This window comes from Toxotes jaculatrix, chromosome 2 (genome assembly GCF_017976425.1).
Source record: "Toxotes jaculatrix isolate fToxJac2 chromosome 2, fToxJac2.pri, whole genome shotgun sequence".
NCBI lineage: Eukaryota > Metazoa > Chordata > Actinopteri > Toxotidae > Toxotes > Toxotes jaculatrix.
Window position 1 is genome coordinate 27,748,181 of NC_054395.1, and position 18,084 is coordinate 27,766,264.

Sequence of the window (18,084 nt, forward strand, 5' to 3'; positions counted from 1 at the left end):
TAAAAAAAAAATGTTGTCATCACAGGTAAACATCCGCCAGGTGTTGCGAAAGGAAAAAAAAAAAGAGAGATGACGAAAAGAGCTCAGTGAGAAAGTTGCGTGAGTCCCGCTGGGCTGAAGAAAGCAGCAGCTCCCAGCGTGTGTTCATGCATACTGGAAATTTCGCGGACTGCTGCCACCGAGGTCCATGAGAAATGAGGGATTATTAACCCCTGCTCGACTATTTGAGGAAAGTACCCCGCTACCAAAACACCTCCTCCTCCTCCTCCTCTAAACTCCGCAGGAGCGCTCCTGAAAAAATTCTCCAGTCTGAGTTGTATTCCTTAAATTGCTCCCAAATGCGAGTTTCCTTTCACAAAGGCCCATTATTGAGCGACGGGAACAGCACATTGGCCTGTTGGGGAATCGTTTGTTAAATTTAGCTTTAGTTTCTCTGTGGGAGAGTAAAGAACACAACAGAGCTGCCGAGACAAGACCAGCACGACGTGTAACATGGATTTATTTTCAGGTCGGAGGTGACTCTTTCTTTACACCGTTTATTTACATGGTTTCATTCACACCTCCTGAGCTTCCGGCGTCTTATCTACAGCACAAACAACACAGTCACGTGTCCACATCTACAACACAGGTGCTGTCCGTGGTGCTGAGTCCTACACCTGTAATTACACTATCAACAACAAATAATGTAACCTGTGCAACAGTTATATGTGCATGAAGTCCTGGGTTATAATGTCAAACTCCCTGCATCTTCTTACGCGTGTGTCTCTCAGCCTCAGCAAACTCCAGTCAGACAAGACACGGGGACATTTCACAGACATGTTGAAAACAGAACCTCAGGTTCCAGCTATGGGTTATGTCCTTCTCGGCCACTGCAGAGGGAGTTCACGTCCACTTCTACCATCCCGTCGTCTTCTGCTCTGAAGCCCCCACCCACCTCACTTTCTGCTGTCACACAGTACACCTTTAACTGGAGTACGTCTCTAAATGTTGATCAGCAGCAGCACATCCAGTTTCACATGATTTTAGTCTTTTCTCTCACAGAACAGTGTTTATATGTGTTCAGGAGCCGTCTGCAGAGCTTCCTCTCTGTTTCTGTTGATGTCCACATTCTGCAACAACAGCAACACAAATACTGAGAGTCCATTTAAAGCGAGACAGAGACCGGTGGGGCCACACGTGGCAATTACCGGATAATAGGACACTTAATTTTGAGTGAGAACTGAGTGAGGGCGCTCATTACTGCTTATGAATATTACTTTTTATTAGCAGTAGGGTGATTGTGACATTTCTTCTTTCAACAGTTGCTTTAAAGACTTTAAAGACTGAGAAGTTGGGGGAAAGTGAATGAATGAGCCATTAAACTTATTCATTTCATTAATACATACAAATTACAAGACATTACTGCCTGCCATCACACATATGAAATGCACCACAGACCAATGCTTGGCAAATCTAAGTATCCATTATGATAAATGAACACTTGTGGAAACTTACCGCTGGCCTCTCTCTGTGTGTGTTGACTGCTTCAATATTGAGGAAAAATGACTCAACCTTACACCCTGCAATTGAAGAGAAAGGCGCAGACTGTCAGGGAAAGATTTACGGTGATCGGAGAAGTCTCAAGAACTCAAGAACCCACAACCTACCGTAGGCTATTGGTGTGAGTTTGAGCACCGTGTGAAGGGGGCATCTTAGGTACGGCAGCTCATCTTCAGAGGGAGGAAAATAAGATGGCTGAGAGTGTTAAAGCAGTATAAAAACAGCATCACACACTGTTCTGTCAAGGAGAGGCTGCGTCTGGTGCTCTGTACCTGCAGGCTTGTCTAAGAAGTAGGCCAGCAGGCAGCGCATTATAGCTTGGTGGCAGATGACCAGAACATTTTCCTGTCGCTCCAGCTCCATGATGACTGGCTCTAGACGATGGACGAGGTCCTCATAGGACTGGAAAAGAGGCACAGTAATAGAAATGTTCATTAATTATACAACCAGAGTCATTCTATCTCACCTTCTCGACCCATTTGATAAAGGCATATATGCTGTGCAATGCTATCAACTGACCTCACCTGACTTTATTCTGTTATAATGAACATGTCTGGGAGGATAAAAAGGCCTTTAAAGGAATAGTTCAACATTTTAGGAAATATGCTAATTAGCTTTCTTTGTGTGAGTTAAATGAGAAGATCGACATCATTCTAAAATCTGTAGGTTAAATATAAAAGCTACACCAAAAGCTAACGGGACACAGTGAATTATTATTGGATGGAATTTCATATTTAAAGCACAGATATGAGGGTGGACTCAATCATCTCATCTAATCCTCTGCAAGAAAGCAAATAGTGTGTTTCCCAAAACGTCAAACTATTCCTTTAACCCCCAGACAGTTCACCAGCCAACAGATCAGACTGTGGCTGTAGCAGCTCCCAGGTGTGCATGTGTGTATAACTGTGTAAATAGTGTGTTCCCAAGAAAATCCTAGTGATGTTTCCATGGTTAAATAAGTGAAAAAAAACAAACAAAAAGGAAAAAAGTAAAGGTACAGAAAATAGATAGAGTAACTTACCTCACCCTTGGGGTAACGATAGCGATACTTGTCCTGGTCTCTCAGAGCAAACTCTTCTGGGAAATTCTCCTGAATCTCCTCATAGGTGAGCTCCTCACATACACCCTTCGTGAGAAAAGGTAGCATCATCTCATAACTTGGAGTGTGTAAACTTTTTGCATTATGAACCTCAAGCTACACAACCTATGACGTACTAAACCCTGAATGCAACGTGTGTACTTTACAAACTCACAGCGTCGATCTCATTGAGAGCTTTCCACTGTTCATACTGAACTCCCAGGGCCTCTGCGGTCTGGATGGTCCTCTTCATGTGGCTCGTCCACACCTTCAGGTCACTGATATTCTGACCTTTGATGAAGGCTGCCAAGGCATTAGCATACTGGAGAGAATGAAGGTGAGTTGTAATTTTAATTTATTTTATTAATTGTGGGGTTTTTTTGTGTGAACAGTTTGCGTAAAGGGACTGAACCCTCTGAACTCTTGTGTGTAACGCTTATCTCGGCTCAGTGTGCTCACCTTCTGTCCTCTAGGGGAGAGGCCCGAGTCTCCACCGATGCGACCTAAAAGGTTGAGTTCACTCTCTCCGTGGCGGCTCAGGTAGATTGATCTTGGTGTGACGTGAATGTTCATGAGGTAATAGACTATCCTGCTCTGAATGTGGTCCTGGACCCGGTTCACCATGTATCTACTGCCCACATCGAAGATCTTGATGTAGGAGAGCTTCCTGTTCAAAGTCATGGGATTGAGGGGGGAAACAAATTTTTCAGACATTAAGGCTAAAAAGCTGTTTTGTTCGACCCGTTGTTACCTTTAATATCAAATGAAGAAAAAGCACTGTGAGTCGTTACCTGTCTTTCTCATCGTCTATAGACGTGTAACTGGCTCTGTAACACTCAATGCGCTGGATGAAGTCTTCCATGGCTTCATCTATGTCACGATCCACATAATCCGGACTTCCAAATTTTACTTGCTGGAAAGAAAAGTTTTGGAATTTAACTTAGACCACTATATCCCAACATCTGTTCAACATAAAAAAAAACCTCTGACAGATGGTGTGAAGATGCATATCACCTTGATATTCTCTTCAATGATCTCTGGGTCATCACAGATTGATTCCACGAAGAACACCTGCATGAAAATTAATGCAAAAGTTCAAGTAATTAAATTGCCATCGAATGTAATCTTTATTTTCCTGTTGTGACCAAGTGTTTGGGTTTTTCTTGTATCGATCTGTTAAATATGAAGCAACAGCCGGCAGCATGTTAGCTTAGCTTAGCATAAAGACTTAAAACTGCTAACCTGCCTCCATCTGGAAGACATAGTGTGCCACATTAAACTATGTTAACCAGCAAGCCTTAGAGGTGGGAAGCTAACTGGCTGCCTGCTGTGGGTTTATACTGAACACACAGATATGGGACCAGTATCAGTTCTCTCATCAAACTCCTGCTAACAAAGTAAACAAGTGTATTTCTCATAAATGTTCCTTTAAACATCACTGAGTCACTTCCACACCAGTACTTGCCTTGTAGCCCTTCTCCTTCGCAAAACTCAGAATAACTGCCCGCCTCTCCCTGGTGGTGTTGGTAGCATCAAACACCTGGACAGGACAGGACAGGACACAGGTGACACACACCCCTAATACTAAGGCAACATGTGTTTTTATACAGTGTCATGCAATTTATTATATTATAGATTTGAAAAGTTTGTGGTTTCAAGATTTAAAGAAATTAAAAAACAACAGATCACAGAACAAAAACTGTAACTCATCATTTCTTCCCTCAATTTCTAATCATCTTTCCAGACAATAAAATTTTACATCATCATTACAACTGCTTTTAATCACGTATGCTAATACATGATTCATTACCTACATCCCCTGACAGGACTATCCCCAATTCGTAACACAGGCTTTCCACTGAGAAAGCATTGTCATTTTTCTGACAATGACTTAAAAAAGGTTACAGAGGACTATTTTCTTCAAAGGTTGAGTCTCTGTGTAAATTTTTTTAGTCTCAGTCAGACTTGAATGGTAAAGGGAAAAGTAAAACACACACACAGTTTTATTGTGATGAGGGACAGTTTAATTTGTCCTCTTACTCACGGCTACTTGTCCATGTTCCTTTGTGAAGTAGGCAGCGACGTCTTTGAGGGCAGCTGCTGCACAGGCCCTGAGAGAGACGTTACACTCGTGTAGGCAAAGGAGCAAAAACTGCAAAACTCTCAGCATCAATCAGACCATCTGCACTGTCCTTACTTGCGGATCCTCATGGCATCCTCATTATCCGGTTTAAAGAACTCAAAGTTCTTATAGATCTTGACGGCCTCCCTCCGGTACTGGCCCACGTTAAACACTGGTGGGATTGAAAAACAAGAGGTTAAAAAAAATGCAGCTTCACTTATAGTTCAAGATTCAAGGATTCTCTATGAAAACATACTTTTGGTAGGAACTCCGATCCAGTTCAGGTAGCGTGTGAGCTTCTTAGAGATGTATGTCTTCCCTCTGGCTGGCAGACCCACCATCACAATCAGTGTGGGAGAGTTACAGAACTGAGGCACCGAGGCTGAGATGAAAACAAACGGTAACATAAAAAAATAATTAGTGAACGGTGTTGGACTTTGAGTGTTACTGCACGTGTGATACGTCATTCAGCACAGGAGCATCAGTTTCTGTGGTGCAGGACGCGTGTGTGTGTGTGTCGCTGCCAAGTTAATCTTCATTAAGAGAGTGCACAGGAGCTCGGAGGTGCAGCTCAAATGTCTGTAAGACACTCGGCTTATCCGCCGGCCTGTCTGTCTTTGGCAGCATGTCTTGACACAGAAAAGTGTCCAACCAAACGCAAACAAAAATCATATAAACACAGACACAACAGTTAAATAATCATTTGCAAAAAGCCAAATACACCCTTAAAGAAGAGAAAAGAAAACCTTTACTAACCAGATGCTCCACCCCTTCCTCCACATCAGGTAGTCACACAGAAACAACCAGAGCAGCACAGTGTGACAGTCACAAGAACAAAACACTCCTGATGTCCAGGTGAGTTAAAGTGTCAGAGTCTTCCCTGCAGACGGTTACAAATTAGCTCAGGTAAACACAACACTGTCCCCAACATAAACACAATCATTCTTACTGGACAAATCAAAGACTTTGGTTCAGACTGTGTCACTGCTCACAATTATTTAACGAAGCTTAATGAAGAAAACCCAGACTTTTCTCCTGACTGGAGAGATGAGCCACTGAGTGACTTCTGAGATAAACCAACATTACTTGCTCACAAAACGTCCACGCAAACAGAATCCCAAACCTTCTGTGTGTTTCTTACCCAGTCATGACCCAGCTGCTGCATGCTTGTCTGTCTCTGGGGTCAAAAAGGCCCAGTACTTTATAACGCAGACTGCAGGATTGCTTGCCAGTGAGCTGTATCCCCATAAGTACCCGGATGGCCTGTCTACGTGTCCATACAGGGACAGGGAGAGTGTCAGCCTCCAGGCTGTTCGATTATGAATGGAGTATGCTGCGTCAGCAAAATCCTCAAAGGACCACGTCAGACACTGAACAGAGAGCCAGCTCAGACCTGGTTTGGTCCAGCCTGGCTGTCATCCCATGGCTGACTCCTGACAGGACTGAGCTCAGTCCTGAGGCAACAGGAGGAGAGGGGTCCAAGCTAAAGATCCAGCACAGACAATACAAAACACACCTGTGACCGCCGCACACACTACCTCCACCTGCTGAAACCAAAGGCAGAACAGACAAGCAGAGACAGGTTTTTACTGCACTTACATCCCCTCCTGCGGTTCAAGTTGCAGCCCATCCATGGCACCCAGATCTTGAGCAGAGGAGTCTGTGTGAGTGTTTTCTCTTCTATGGACGTATTCATGGTGAGAGCCATGAGGCCTGTGTGGCGGACGGAGGAGTGTGCAGCAAAGGCGCGCGGCTCTTTTCCATCTGTGTGCATGTGTGTGCTTCACTGAACACTACCTACTGCAGGTCAGCTGACAGTTGCTAAGGAGCAGTACTTGGTAGGCAGGAGGGGGAGGACCTGAGGCCGGGCTGCTCGTCTGCCCCTCCGTCTGTTTCATGATGTAAAAGGCCTGAGGGCAGCTGCCAAAATCTCTGTGGTGATGTCAGACAGCAGGGAAGCATCCAAAGCCACCGTGCTGTGCATCTGTTGTGGTGACACAGCTGGTTTCTCAGTCAGAGCGAGAGCGACAGAGTCACACGAGACAAGTATAGCAGACGTCGGAGCCTCTCATGAATTCAGATGAGCAGGGCTGCTGCAGCACAAGCTGTTTATCAGTTTGAGAAGAGTAGAGTTGAAATTCTTCTTTCTTACCACTAGAGGGCAGTTTAAACATTAGCTTTAGATCTGGCCCAGTTTATGAAAGTGACAGTTGCTGCTCATTGGACATGTAATTTACTTAGTTACTTTCCACCGCTGGAATTAAAGTCATACATGTGATGTGGAAGGAGTATTTGACTCCTTTACTACAGCTGTTATACACCAAAGAAAATTTGCCTGATTGCCTGAAGTTCAGTAAAAAAAAAATTTAACTGAGTAAAAGAAGCAGAAATGTACAAAACAGTACAAGTACCACAAAACTGAATAGTTTGAGTATTTAGAAAATATGCACAAAGACAGTAAACAGTGGGAAACAGTGGGGAACAGCTGGCCTGCCTCTGTCTAAAGGTGAAAATACTGGCACCTCTAAAGGTCATTCATCTCTATTTAATATGTCTTTCTTACTAAGCTAAGCTTGTCAGTGACAGATGCTAAAAATCATCTGCTTCATCTCTGGTTTTCATAAGCGATGCAACATATGGGGGAAAAAAATCCAATAAGCTTCAAAGAACTGAGTAAGTTTTTACTACAACTTAAACTGCGTGACCCCAAAAGAAAATGTCACCCGTGACATAATGCTGCAGGGCGCCCTGTGTCAAATGATCAAGTCACAGTACTCACACCTTAATGTCACTCATTCCATTAAACTCAAACAGGCAGCATCATTTACCAGCTCTGGCCTGTGTTCAAATGTCTAACAAGCAGTTTCTCTCGGACAGTGATTAGCAGGGCACTGATAACCAATAATGGCCAACTCTTCCTGTTTTGGGATAAACTGAAACGTTACGGGTTCATTAAGCCACGCCAGTAAGAGTCACTCCGTGAAACAAAACAGCTGAGTGGGATACACACAAAGCAAACATCAGCTCCACCAGTTAACAAGAAAACAGAGCTACACCCATAACTTCCTATTTCTTATTTAGCGTATATCAGCTGCAACTGCTTCTCTCAACAAGGGCGTTACTTCATAGCTGCATTATAGGACAACACATGGAGCTGCATTAGAAACCCCAGCGCAAGATGTTTTGGCATGCTCTCTGCAGAAGCAGTTGGTCAGTGATCTCACCTGCACTGTCACACCTGCCGAGCCTCATGTGTTCCAGCTGGGGAAGCTCCATTCTGTGCTACACTCCAATCAGGCAGCAGCTTGAGACCATCCACACAATCGACACACAGAGTTATGAGGCCAGTGGCAACACAACTGATGCTCTTTTTAAAGAAACTAAACCCCGGTGCCAAAGCATTTCAAACTGACCCCCACCCCCACCCATCCGAGCCCTCTCTTTTCACGACACATAGACATATGATAGCAGCACACTGGGCTTGTCCTTTAATGTTTGCCAGGGCCAGAGTTCACAACGTACACACACGGCGAGAGAGCAGCAGCACTCAGGGGGCGCGTCACAACAAGTGCAAAGGTCGCTGAGAAGGAGATTGTTGTTGCACAGGGTTGCACAGGGAGCCATGGCAACATTTATGCTCACACACCGCAATCACTCCTTGTGCATTTGGTGGAGGGAATTATTGTGAGCTCTGTGGTGTCACCAAAGTGTGTAGTACACTCTTCAACAAACAGGGGGTGTAATAACTGAGATCAAAGCCGAAGTACGTAAGTCAAGTATAGAACAGTCATGGTGGTTTAAGTATATACTTATACCAAGCAGGTCTTGACTATGCTACGTGATCACAATGGAAAATTGACAAAATAAAGGATACTCAAGCCAGACATGCAGTCTTACTGCTAAAAAAGTAAACGGTCAAGTAAATGGTCAGTTCTTAGTGTGCTGTTGACAGACACTAAATATTAATTCTATACAGTGTTCATTCATTCCGTATCATCACAGCATACTGTTTTATCAGTAAGTGTATAGAGAAAACCTGTGTAACTATGTATGTACTATGTAAACTGACTTCCTACTTTGCTCCTGTCATAATTACTACGGCCACTAGAGGTCAGCTAACAGCAAAATGGAACTGTGGGCCAGAAGAAGCTGCTGGCACAGGCGACTTATGCACTCCTGTTTCTTTGTTTATCTACTGTACACAATTGGTCTGTAGTAAGGATGAGGGTCAGAGCAGTAAATTAAACTATACAAGGTTAAACTAATGATTAAAATCAATACAACCACTGAATATCTGCTTGATAGTTTACTAGACCACCAACAATGTCTCTGAGTAATGATGGCCAGAGTGCAGCAAGATCGTCACGACAGGCATGAAAATCATTCATATCAATCATCACCTATAGTACAACCATATATATATTACATGCAATGGATTTGTGCCTTGCTCAGGGGTACCACAGCCGTGGTTGCAGAGAGGGGGTGGGGGGGGGGGGGGGGTGGTGGGGCTGTCATCTCAGGCCGGTCCAAAGTCCAAAGTCACACTCTTTCCTTGCTGCGCCACAGCTGCCCCATTTTAATATCTTTTTAATATTTCTGCAAAGTAAATTATTTCCAGACTGCGTTTGGACAGAAAAGCAAACAGGAAAAAATCTGGGCAGAAGCATTTCAACTCAAGATACTGGATTTCAATCAGTGGCTCAGCAGGACGGAGGTGAGGATTTATTTTACTAACAAACTACACATCTCTGCTTGTGTGCTAAGTTTTTAACTTCTTATGGACATTGTGGTTTTTGTGCACAGATTATTCAGAGTTTCTTTACATAAGCAGGCCTGCAGAACAGTGTGTTGTTTCATTATATAAGAGTTTGTATCTACTGTAACAAACAACTGCTGGAAAAAAAAAATCTTGAGAACAAGATTATTTAAACAAAAAGTTTTCTTTTTTTGGTTGTTTTTTTTGGCATGCTCAGCTTTAGCAAAGTCAAGGTGCACTGTGTGACAGAATACTGAACAAAACCACCACCTTTAAAACAGACACGTCTAGCTCACATTTGTCAAATGCTCATTCTAAGCACAAGAGCATAAGTACTGTCATACATCTAAACACTAGGCAAAGGAAGAAAGAATAAGGAATGATGTTTTACATACAGATGTTATTTGTAAATAAATCAACTTGCTGGAAACCAGTAAAATTACTTTTCTGAGGTTAATTTGTGTGTGGCACCAGATGCCAGACTTCTGCTGAGAAACTGCAGTTGGTAGCAAAAACCAAAAAACCAGACGATTCGCTTTTAGCGCTCAGAGGAACTGATACATTAACTGTGACTACGTCAAACCATCATGTGGCTTCAGTGGTTAAAAAGTAATGTTAGTAAGCAACTTCTCATATCAATTTCCCCATAAGCTGTCAGTCATGCCTGTTTAATTCTACGGTGTGTGCACACATCTAACCATATTTGCTCAGTAAGGTCTGCGTCTCTTCTACAGTGATGGGGCCATATGCAGCTCTGGTGTTCGTCCTGCTGTTTTCCTCCAGTTGCGATGGTGGGAAAGTGCTGGTTTATCCTGTAGATGGGAGCCACTGGCTGAACATGAAAATCCTGGTGGAGGCTCTTCATTCCCAGGGCCATGAAATCACAGTGCTACGTTCCTCCACCAGCTGGTACGTGGCCGAAGTCTCACCCCATTACACCTCCATCACTATTACCCAAGAGGAGTCCCAAAACATAGAGAGCCAAGCCTTCATGACCTCTTTCTTGAAGAAGTCCATAGAGATCCGACAGTATAAAAGCTCACCGTGGTCGTTTTTTGAGTTTTATCAGAATTTCTTCAACTTGATCAGGGAGAACCAGAAAGCTGTAGCAAAACTGGTCGTCAGCATCTTTGAGAATAAGACACTGGTTAAGGAGTTGAGGGAAACTGGGTACGATCTTTTTCTGACTGACCCCGCATTTCCAGGTGGAGTGCTGTTGGCTCACTATCTCCAACTTCCCTTGGTTTTCAATGTGCGCTGGCTTCTCAGTGGAGAGGCGCACTTTACCCTTGCTCCTTCTCCGTTGTCCTACGTCCCCGAAGTTTTCTCCCATTACTCTGACAAGATGGACATTTTTCAAAGATTCAGTAACATGATCTATCACAGCATGATGGTTTACATGTACTACTACGTCTCAAATCCGCCCTACCAGGCTGTGTGTGACAAATACTTTGGACACAACGTCAGCACCTTGTCTCTCATCCAGGGAGCAGACCTCTGGCTAATGCGGGTTGACTTTACATTGGAGTTCCCTCGGCCCACCATGCCCAATGTCGTGTACATCGGAGGGTTTCAGGGTAAGGCGCCCAGGCCTCTTGCATCAGATTTAGAAGAATTTGTGCAGAGTTCTGGTGAACACGGGGTGGTGGTCATGACTCTGGGGACCCTGCTGAGTGACCTTGGCCCTGAAATATCAGAGATCATCGCCTCAGCATTTACCAACATCCCTCAGAAAGTCGTGTGGAGACACATCGGGAAAAGACCTGTCACACTAGGCAACAACACCATGCTGGTTGAATGGCTGCCTCAAAATGACATACTAGGTCACCCTAAAACCAAGCTTTTCGTCACGCACGGGGGTACTAACGGACTTTACGAGGCCATCTACCATGGTGTCCCGGTTCTGGGCATTCCTCTCATCTTTGACCAGTCCGACAATATGGTGCGCATGAAGGCCAGGGGAGTAGCTGAGATTGTTGATGTGACAACTTTGGATGTTGATTCTCTGACAAAGGCTCTGAAGAATATTCTAGACCCAAAGAAACCCTACAAACAGAACATGCACAAACTGTCACAGCTTCATCGTGACAAACCAATGAAACCCATAGAAAGTGCCGTTTTCTGGATTGAGTACGTCATGAGGCACAAGGGGGCAGCACAAGGGGGCAGCACATCTGCGCACCGAGTCATATAAGTTGCCGTGGTATGCCTATCACTGTCTAGATGTGATGGCAGTTTTTCTAGCGTTTGGTCTGTTAATCACTGCGCTAGTTTGGGTTTCCTGTAGATGTCTCATTAGACGTTTCATATGGACCAAGAAGTCCGCGTCCAAGTCTAAGAGTGAATAGATAACCCGATGACAGATGATGAGATTTTAAGAATGAGAGAAACAGAGCAGTATTTCACAGAGTACCGGCAGGGAACCATATATTATAAAGGATCTAAAGGAAAAAAATGAGTGGGGATGTGCTGGAAATTCAAATTCATGTAAAACCAGTTTCAACAAATTATCTCTCTGCAAATTTCCCAAATGTAATTAAAGTGTATCATGAATTAGGTTCACAATGTTAATTTCCTCTTTTAATTAATCATTTATTTGTATGATGCATTGGCTCAGATTATGGAAGTCACAAAAAAAGGGGAAGGTGACTGGTGACTATTTTTTGTTTATAAAAACAATATATATACATATACACACATCTTACACATTATTTTTTAACACAGAATTGCGATGTAACATGTTCACTTGTGTTAAGATTCAGATCTGTGTCACAGACACAGACACAGAGCCAGAGTCTGATGGAAGGAAACGACTGAACATCTGATGAGCTTGCTGGAGCTGCTGTCTGAGCTGAGCAGGAATTTCCTCATTTCCATGGAGATAAACCAGAGGGTTGAGAGCACTGTTCAGACACACAAGGCCACGACTTATCTGATGAGCGATGTAAACTCCATTAGACCATTCACGGCAAAGCATCTTACTCAGAACTCTTGACCAGAGATTTAGGTTCTTTAACACATGAAATGGGATGTAACAAACAGAGAAGAGAAGGATCAAAATAAACAACAACTTCAGGCATTTCTGTTTCAGTACCTTGTCGGTTGTATTTTTGCGGCAGAGAACAACAATCACATGTCCATAGCAGCCCAGTGTGATGAGGAATGGGATACAAAACCCTGTCAGTGTCCATCCAAGGCTGTATTTCAGGTAATCCTCGACAAAAGCTTTCTGGGTGGTCTCGTAACATTTCCCAGGCTTGTTCCCAAATGTTTTGGTGTAGAACATGTCTGGAAGACACTGAACACCCACCAACAGCCAAACCATGACTGAGATAGTCACAGAATGGGTGACAGTTAATCTTATCACTCTTATTGGATGAACAACAGCCAGGTACCTGTATACACTTATACAAGTGAGGAATCCAATGCTGCCGTATAAATTCAGGTTGAAGCAGAATCTTGTTATCTTGCAGAATGCATCTCCAAAGATCCACTGACTGTCCCTGATGTAGTAATCCACCAAAAATGGCAGTGTGAGCAGATACAACATATCTGCAAGTCCAAGGTTGAGAACAAACACATTGATGATCTTTAGTTTCTTCCATTTCTGCAGCAAAGTCTTCAATCCCCATCCATTAGCAACCAGACCAATGATGAATACTGAGATGAAAACAGGAGGCAGGAATCTGCCTGTGAAGTCAAAGCTGATGCGAGGACAAGACGTGTTCTTCATTCTGTAAAGATTCTTGACAGACAGCAGTTCTGGAAAGCAGTTAGCACGATTCCTTCTCTCTCTGTGTTTTCTGCTGTTTTTTTGAAAAACAGGGCGATTTATGAGAAGTGAAAGAAAGTTTTGTCACTTTTTTTTCTTATTGGACTTCCTGTTAAGACTTCTCTTGAATTTCTTATCAGATGAGACAAACCATATGTGCAAACACCCAACACCCAACACACACACAAGTTTGAGATTGATCAAGATCACTAGACATGTAAGGAAACTGGATGACGTTCATTTCACTGTCAGTCCCTCTGGTTGAATTTTAAAGAAAGATAAAATGATAATATAATTAAAGAATAATTGTTGATAAGTATAACATGGGTCTTAACTATGTAATTTTGCTATTCTCTCTTATTTGTAACAGAAACATCTGGGTATGTGGAAACATCACAGCATTAATTCTAAACGTGTAAAAAACATGATCTGTAACATGATCTATGTGGTTTAAATAAAGCCAAAAGAAAAAGACTGTTGTAAATGTCTGACAGAGTTTACTGGTTAATTCCATGGTTCTTCTTTGATCAACCACACATATTCTAGTTGTGCACGCACAGTTTTCTTTCATAGATATTTCAGATACACTCACTTTTGTTTTTACCTCCAAATAGAGTGATTTAAACTGCTTCACAGCTTAGGTTTACAACTTATGTGATCGTTCCAATCTTTACGTTTCTTGCACAGACAAACTTCACCGTGGCAATGTCACCTAGTTCCCATATCCCAGCAAATGTGTTATCAAATGATGGCCAAAACTATGAAAACAAAACCTAATTTGGTGTAAACCGGAAATATCTTTCAATATATCTCAAAAACGAATACGACAGTGTAACTTTCAGGTGCAAAGGTTGAGTTTCTCACATGCAAATATGAGTAAGTGAAAGAGCCTTTCTTATGGTTGGCCAAGATGCATTTTTCAGCTCATTCAATCACCACTCAGTGTTTGGGTTTGACAACTCAGGCTGCAGGATTTCCTCAGCCCTCTGAAGATTAATTAACAAGCTTTATTAAAACCGAAATAATCACCAAAGCTGCAGTTTAAGGGATTTCAGACAACAGCTGTGATAAAGGAAAAATAAAACAAATATCTTGTTTAGAGTGTATTTGTTGGACACGGTGTACTTCCTGTTCTGTACCTATACAGAGTGTGTGAGACACTGTGCTTTCCCACCTCCAACAACACAATGTGAACATTATCTCCCCAGACATCAAGACTCGTGATATATTTGATTTTGCTGTTTATGTCTGACTTTTTTTTTGCTTATTCTAAAGGAATTATGAGAAACACAAAGTTCAAAAATAAAATGAATTCATTTTTTGAGGCAAAATACAATATTTGTAAAGTTGAAACAGATACTAACCAGTCTCATGAAGCTGAGAGCAGCCATTTGAGCTTTCAGTTATCAACCATTGTTATTTAACTTCATCTACAATTTGCACTGCAACAAAGAACAGATGTTTATAGAATTATTTTCACAGAATTACTGACATGCTTACATGTGCTGAACTTCATCTGCAGTTTGTGCCAAAGGCACAGAGCCGGAGTTTGACGGAAGCAAACGACTGAACATCTGATGAGCTCGCTGGAGCTGCTGTCTGAGCTGAGCAGGAACTTCCTCATTCCCATGGAGATAAACCAGAGGGTTGAAAGCACTGTTCAGACACACAAGGCCACGACTTATCTGATGAGCGATGTAAACTCCATTAGACCATTCACTGGAAAGCTTCTGTTTGCTCAGAACCCTTGACCGGAGATTTAGGTTCTTTAACACATGAAATGGGATGTAACAAACAGAGAAGAGAAGGATCAAAATAAACAACAACTTCAGGCATTTCTGTGTCAGTACCTTGTCAGTTGTATTTTTGCGGCAGAGAACAACAATCACATGTCCATAGCAGCCCAGTGTGACAAGGAATGGGATACAAAACCCCATCAGTGTCCATCCAAGGCTGTATTTCAGGTAATCCTCCACATGTTCTGTAGAGGTGGTCTCGTAGCATGTCCCAGACTTGTTCCCAGATGTTTTGGTGTAGAACATGTCTGGAAGACTCTGAACACCCACTAACAGCCAAACCATGACTGAGATAGTCACAGAATGGGTGACAGTTAATCTTCCCATCACTCTTATTGGATGAACAACAGCCAGGTACCTGAATACACTTATACAAGTGAGGAATCCAATGCTGCCGTATAAATTCAGGTTGAAGCAGAATCTTGTTATCTTGCAGAATGCATCTCCAAAGATCCACTGTCTATTCCTGATGTAGTAATCCACCAAAAATGGCAGTGTGAGCAGATACAACATATCTGCAAGTCCAAGGTTGAGAACAAACACATTGATGATCTTTAGTTTCTTCCATTTCTGCAGCAAAGTCTTCAATCCCCATCCATTAGCAACCAGACCAATGATGAATACTAAGATGAAAACAGGAGGCAGGAATCTGCCTGTGAAGTCAAAGCTGACAGAAGTACAGGATGTGTTCTTCATTCTGTAAAGATTCTTGACAGACAGCAGTTCAGGACAGCAGTCAGCACGATTCCTTCTCTCTCTGTGATTTCTGGCGTTTGTTTGGAAACACTGCGATTTATGAGAAGTGAAAGAAAAATTTGTCTCTCTCTACTAGACTTCCTGTTAAGACTTCTCTTGAATTTCTTATCAGATGAGATGAATCATATGTGCAAACTCCCAACACACACACAATCCACAAGTTCGAGATTGATCAAGGTCACTAGACATGTAAAGAAACTGGATGACGTTCATTTCACTGTCAGTCCCTCTGGTTGAATTTCAAAGAAAGATAAAATTATAATACAATTAAAGAATAGCTTCAGACAATTACAACATGGGTCTTATGTAATTTTGCTATTCTCTCTTATTTGTAACGGAAACATCTGGGTATGTGGCAACATCACAGCGTTAATTCTAAATGTGCATAAAAACATGAGCTGTAACATGATCAATGTGGTTTAAATAAAGCAGAGTTTACTGGTTAATTCCATGGTTCTTATTTGATCGACCACACATACTCTAGTTGTTTGTGCACAGTTTTCTTTCATAGATATTTCAGACACACTCAGGTCACTGCTTCCAGCCAAGACATGGTGTGCCACATTACCCCACCATAAAACCACAGGTTGTTTTTACACTTTGTTTGTTGTAAAGATTAAACTATGTTAACCAGCAAGCCTTAGAGGTGAGAAGCTAACTGGCTGCCTGCTGTGGGTTTATACTGAACACACAGATATGGGACCAGTATCAATCCTCTCATCAAACTCTCTGCTAACAAACAAGTGTATTTCCCCACAGATGTTCCTTTAAACATCACTGAGTCACTTCCACACCAGTACTTGCCTTGTAGCCCTTCTCCTTCACAAAACTCAAAATAACTGCCTGCCTCTCCCTGGTGGTGTTGGTAGCATCAAACACCTGGACAGGACAGGACACAGGTGTTGTATCAACAACACATCCCACAGAAAACGTGTGTGTGTGTGTGTGTCGCTGCCAAGTTAATCTTCATTAAGAGAGTGCACAGGAGCTCTGAGGTGCAGCTCAAATGTCCGTAAACCAGTGTCATGAGACACTCGGCTTATCCGCCGGCCTGTCTGTCTTTTGCAGCACGTCTTGACACAGAAAAGTGTCCAACCAAACACCAACAAAAATCATATAAACACAGACACATAAAGAAGTTACAACAATGAAATAATCGTTTGCAAAAAGTCAAATACACCCTTAAAGAAGAGCTCCAGTTCACTCTTTACTAACCAGATGCTCCACCCCCTCCTCCACCTCAGGTAGTCACTCAGAAACAACCAGAGCAGCACAGTGTGACAGTCACAAGAACAAAACACTCCTAATGTCCAGGTGAGTTAAAGTGTCAGAGTCTTCCCTGCAGACGGTTACAAATCAGCTCAGGTAAACACAACACTGTCCCCAACATAAACACAATCATTCTTACTGGACAAATCAAAGAGTTTGGTTCAGACTGTGTCACTGCTCACAATTATTTAATGAATCTTAAATCATGGATGTCGTTAGGCCCATTTTAGGGGGTCTTGCATCATTGGTAACTGTGGAAAAAAAAAAGTTGTTGTTCCATTGGTTGTGTTGTTGTTGTTGTTGTACTGCCTGAGAGCAAAGAAAACCCGGAGTCAAATTCCTTGTTTCTATGCACAAGCTTGGCCAATAGATCTGATTCTGAATTCCGAGCGACATAGAGAGAGCCAATCCAATCCGCTTTCTCACCGAGAGAAAGCCGATGTTAACCAGAATCCAGTCCATGTTTTGCTGCTCCCTTGAACAGGAAATCAAGGCGATGCGCTGCTTCAGCGAGTCAAATACTTTTTGTCTAATCGCCGAGAAGATGCCCGCGTTAATAAAAATACATTCCATGTTTTCACTATTACCTTTCACTGGTACGCTGCACAGACTGTACGGTACTGACACACGTTTGTTATGATTAAAAGGAGCGCCACTGCAACGAAATGGATATTCGGAATTTTCTAAAGAAGAAAGTTAGTCATCGTTACTGGAGGCAGTAATTAGTTAACTCCCACAGCACAGAGTCCCTTGTCAGTAATAAACCAAAGTATCCTCCCTGTTCTGACAAATAAAACATCAGCCATCGTGTTACCAATCTAACATTCTGTGTCAGAGAGTGACAGGTCTCTGCTGCTAAGGTGGGTCAAAGTGATCTGACAGTCATCTGCGATACAGACAGGATTTTATGGAAATTAACAGGGATATTCATACTGAATAAATTACTGCAGTTTTCCCTGACAGTTATAAATAGCTCCCCCCAAAAGTGGCCAACCC

General features: G+C 42.6%; 3 protein-coding genes and 1 pseudogene across 4 annotated transcripts; 1 reads left to right on the forward strand and 3 right to left on the reverse strand.

Annotated features, from left to right (window-relative positions):
• Nucleotides 1-483: 483 nt before the first annotated feature.
• pfkfb1 (6-phosphofructo-2-kinase/fructose-2,6-biphosphatase 1) lies at nucleotides 484-8,193 on the reverse strand. Of its 2 annotated transcripts, none has more exons than XM_041057045.1 (14): nucleotides 7,964-8,193; nucleotides 4,996-5,121; nucleotides 4,815-4,911; nucleotides 4,662-4,728; nucleotides 4,083-4,157; nucleotides 3,632-3,688; nucleotides 3,409-3,530; nucleotides 3,077-3,284; nucleotides 2,793-2,939; nucleotides 2,561-2,665; nucleotides 1,812-1,941; nucleotides 1,647-1,709; nucleotides 1,495-1,559; nucleotides 484-1,109 (listed from the first exon to the last, which is right to left on the reverse strand). In XM_041057045.1, the coding sequence occupies exons 1-14, from the start codon at nucleotides 8,013-8,015 to the stop codon at nucleotides 1,050-1,052; spliced, it is 1,374 nt and encodes a 457-aa protein (XP_040912979.1). In that variant the 5' UTR covers nucleotides 8,016-8,193; the 3' UTR covers nucleotides 484-1,049. The 2 variants fall into 2 exon arrangements, with proteins under 2 accessions (XP_040912979.1, XP_040912970.1); XM_041057036.1 differs by lacking the exon at nucleotides 7,964-8,193 and adding an exon at nucleotides 6,339-6,553.
• An 858-nt stretch (nucleotides 8,194-9,051) lies between these two features.
• Nucleotides 9,052-12,051, forward strand: LOC121194249 (annotated as a pseudogene).
• On the reverse strand, nucleotides 11,851-16,335 carry LOC121194378 (P2Y purinoceptor 1-like). The gene is made up of 2 exons (XM_041057242.1): nucleotides 15,893-16,335; nucleotides 11,851-13,390 (listed from the first exon to the last, which is right to left on the reverse strand). Exon 2 carries the CDS (start codon nucleotides 13,226-13,228, stop codon nucleotides 12,254-12,256), a length of 975 nt encoding a protein of 324 aa, XP_040913176.1. The 5' UTR covers nucleotides 13,229-13,390; nucleotides 15,893-16,335; the 3' UTR covers nucleotides 11,851-12,253.
• LOC121194343 (P2Y purinoceptor 1-like) lies at nucleotides 14,313-15,898 on the reverse strand. Its single transcript, XM_041057184.1, has one exon. It carries the CDS (start codon nucleotides 15,757-15,759, stop codon nucleotides 14,764-14,766), a length of 996 nt encoding a protein of 331 aa, XP_040913118.1. The 5' UTR covers nucleotides 15,760-15,898; the 3' UTR covers nucleotides 14,313-14,763.
• Nucleotides 16,336-18,084: the final 1,749 nt, after the last annotated feature.